Below are 2,854 nucleotides of genomic sequence, written 5' to 3'. Positions count from 1 at the left end.
ACCCTTTTTTTATCTTTATTTTTTTCTTTATTCTTATTATTTTTATTTTTTTTTTTTTTTTTTTTTTTTTTTTTTTGGGGGGGGCCCTTTATTTCATTCATTCAATAAGTAATGGATGGTGTCTAACCTTTTCGGTACTTGTAAAGCGGTCTTCCATTAAACACTAACCTTTGGACTATCCAATGAAACAGTAATTCATTTATTTGTCCAGTGCTTTGTCAAGTGTTTGCCCTCTAAAACTTGTTTGTGCCTTTAATTACTTTTTTTTTTTCCCTTTTCTTTTCCCATGCTTATTCTATGATAGGTTTGAAGTTGTTATTGTTAATTCTATGCAGATGATTGAATTGCCTTCAAAGTTCCCGAATATCTTTGTCCAATCTCCTTTACGCTTAAGGTCAAATGTTCTCTTATATGGTCCTCCTGGTTGTGGCAAAACTCATATTGTTGGTGCTGCTGCTGCTGCCTGTTCTCTTCGATTCATATCAGTGAAAGGACCTGAGCTGTTGAACAAATACATTGGTGCTTCTGAACAAGCTGTAAGAGAGCAATTAAACCTCCCTTCCTATTTTGAAATGAAAAATAAAATAAATAATTTCTTTTAAAGTAGCCATTCTAGAACTTTTGACACTTCCATTGCATAATTTTCCTCATATCTACATACCCTAGCACAGTGCTGTAGTTTTTGTCCTTGTCAAACCAGAACGCTAGCTCTTAAAATATTATTGGAATGGTAGTGAATTCACTTTGTATTGGGTCAATAATCTTATTTTCTTTCTTCCAAGTGAATTGAAGTTTTTGAAACTTTTTTTTTTTCATCTATTTTTCTTTCCATGTATTCACATACATTTCAAAGGGTTTGCCACTGCATTGATTTGGAATTCTCTTCCTTGCTTATTGGTGTTGTTCAATATAAAAGTTCCTGGAGTGTATTGGAAGGATAAGAAAATTCTTTGCTTGCTTGAGGTCCAATGCTTACACAAAAAATTATTCTTGATGCATTTTGGCATACTGTGTGAAGATTGTTGCTTTGAAAAACTTTAGCTCCACACTGTAATGATGCTTGTAAGCCATATCCTTTTGTCCAAACAAATTCACACCACAAATGTTTTCCATACCAAACATTTTGTCTTCCTGTTATATCCTTTGACAAATCACTACCATTTATTCTTTGTTGAATAGTCAGTTTGCAATTGTTTGTTAGATAGGTGGTAAGCAATCAGTTATGTATTGCACTCACTTTACATTTCCAGTATGGCTTCAACTGAAGAATACTGCATAATTTACTGATAATTTCATTATTAATATTCACTGATCATTTTTTGGCATAATTGATCAAAGAGCATGTGGTATATCATGGAGATTCATAAATATGCTTATGGAACTTGTGTGGATGCAGAATTTTATTATGTTGAATTGATTAAAATAAGATATCAATATTACAATTGAGTGTGAACTCCTTTTCTTCTTTTAGTTGGATTCAATAATGCGCTTTGATGGTGGTCTGCATTTGATTGTGTGTTTAATGACCCAGAAGTGAACTTGAGACCATAATAGGTTCCTGTATTGGAATTTGCCTGTGTTTCCTCCTTGTAAAACTTTAATGCATATTGACTGCTGGCAATGCCCTTGCTTTCACTACAGGTTCGTGATATTTTCTCAAAAGCTGCAGCTGCAGCACCATGTATTCTATTTTTTGATGAATTTGATTCCATTGCCCCAAAACGAGGGCATGACAATACTGGAGTAACTGATCGTGTTGTTAATCAAGTTAGTTTCCCATATTGGTTTTTTCATCTTATATGGTTTCTTTATCAATTTTCCTCACTTGTGAATTCTTCATTTTCCCAGTTTCTAACTGAATTAGATGGCGTTGAAGTTTTGACTGGAGTTTTTGTTTTTGCTGCAACAAGGTTAGTTCCAATCTGGTGTATATACTTATTTCTGGTTCAGGTTCCACTCCAGACATTAATTACTTGGTACTAACAAGGGAGATTTTCTGCACTTGCAATCTATTGCATATAATTTAGTGCATGGTTTTGCTTGTAGCAGTCCATGGCATTTCCAATTTCAATGGATACTTTTTTTTGGCTGAATTTGTGTGTTAGCTTCCTGTGCTGATTAGAGAATGTCTTCCCATCCTTATTGTATTTTCTTCTCTTCCTATTTTCATAAATTTTCCTTTCGTCCAAATGAGAAGTTGAAAGGAATTGGGTGCCATAAAATTACATGTTGTAAAAATTGACTCCTGCAAATGAAATAATAGAATTATTATAAGGGATATAAAGAAATTGCTCTAGATTTGTTAATTTCAATGGAGGATTGCCACTGATGATTGGTGATGCCAGATAGATGCGTTGCTAATGGATTCTTGTTCTATTGCATAAATTTGGTTCCAAAATTGACTTTAATCATGTATTTCGTTCAGCATCTCATGTCAACTGGATATCCAGTGATCTAATTTTTAGCATTTTGTGGGACTTTGTTATTAAATGTTTACAGCTCCATGATTAACATTGATTCTGAGAAATTTTTGTTCCTTTTGTTCCCTGGTTTGTTAATTAGATTTTAACGACTCTTCAAAGACTAACTTTCTACTATTCCTGTTTTCCCATTATCAAATGATGCAGTAGACCAGATCTACTTGATGCTGCGTTGTTGAGACCTGGTCGGTTAGATCGCCTTCTTTTCTGTGATTTTCCATCTCAGAAAGAGAGGCTGGAAATCCTAGCAGTTCTTTCTAGAAAGGTGAGTAATACTGCCCATTTGTAACCTTTTTGTTTTAGGTAAGAAAAAAAATGTATCAATTGCAAAAAGAATTACCAAAGCTCGATGAAATTTGCAACCTCTCTTAGTT

The 2,854-nt window shown here is 33.7% G+C and overlaps 1 protein-coding gene and 1 long non-coding RNA gene across 2 annotated transcripts in view; one reads left to right on the top strand and one right to left on the bottom strand.

Moving 5' to 3' along the window:
• LOC105133382 (uncharacterized) overlaps positions 1-2,854 on the bottom strand; it is a 14,770-nt gene that overhangs the window by 2,564 nt on the left and 9,352 nt on the right. The window lies entirely within an intron of this gene.
• Positions 1-2,854, top strand: part of PEX1 (peroxisome 1) — a 15,796-nt gene that overhangs the window by 10,034 nt on the left and 2,908 nt on the right. Inside the window, 4 exon segments of the mRNA XM_011037350.1 lie at positions 336-536; positions 1,642-1,767; positions 1,849-1,910; positions 2,628-2,745. Coding sequence (XP_011035652.1) covers positions 336-536; positions 1,642-1,767; positions 1,849-1,910; positions 2,628-2,745 — 507 coding nt within the window.

The sequence above is a fragment of the Populus euphratica genome, unplaced genomic scaffold (assembly GCF_000495115.2).
Source record: "Populus euphratica unplaced genomic scaffold, PopEup_1.0 scaffold33.1, whole genome shotgun sequence".
NCBI classification, from domain to species: Eukaryota; Viridiplantae; Streptophyta; class Magnoliopsida; order Malpighiales; family Salicaceae; genus Populus; species Populus euphratica.
The sequence above is the reverse complement of the archived record's forward strand: the minus strand, read 5'-3'. Positions and strand labels throughout refer to the sequence as shown.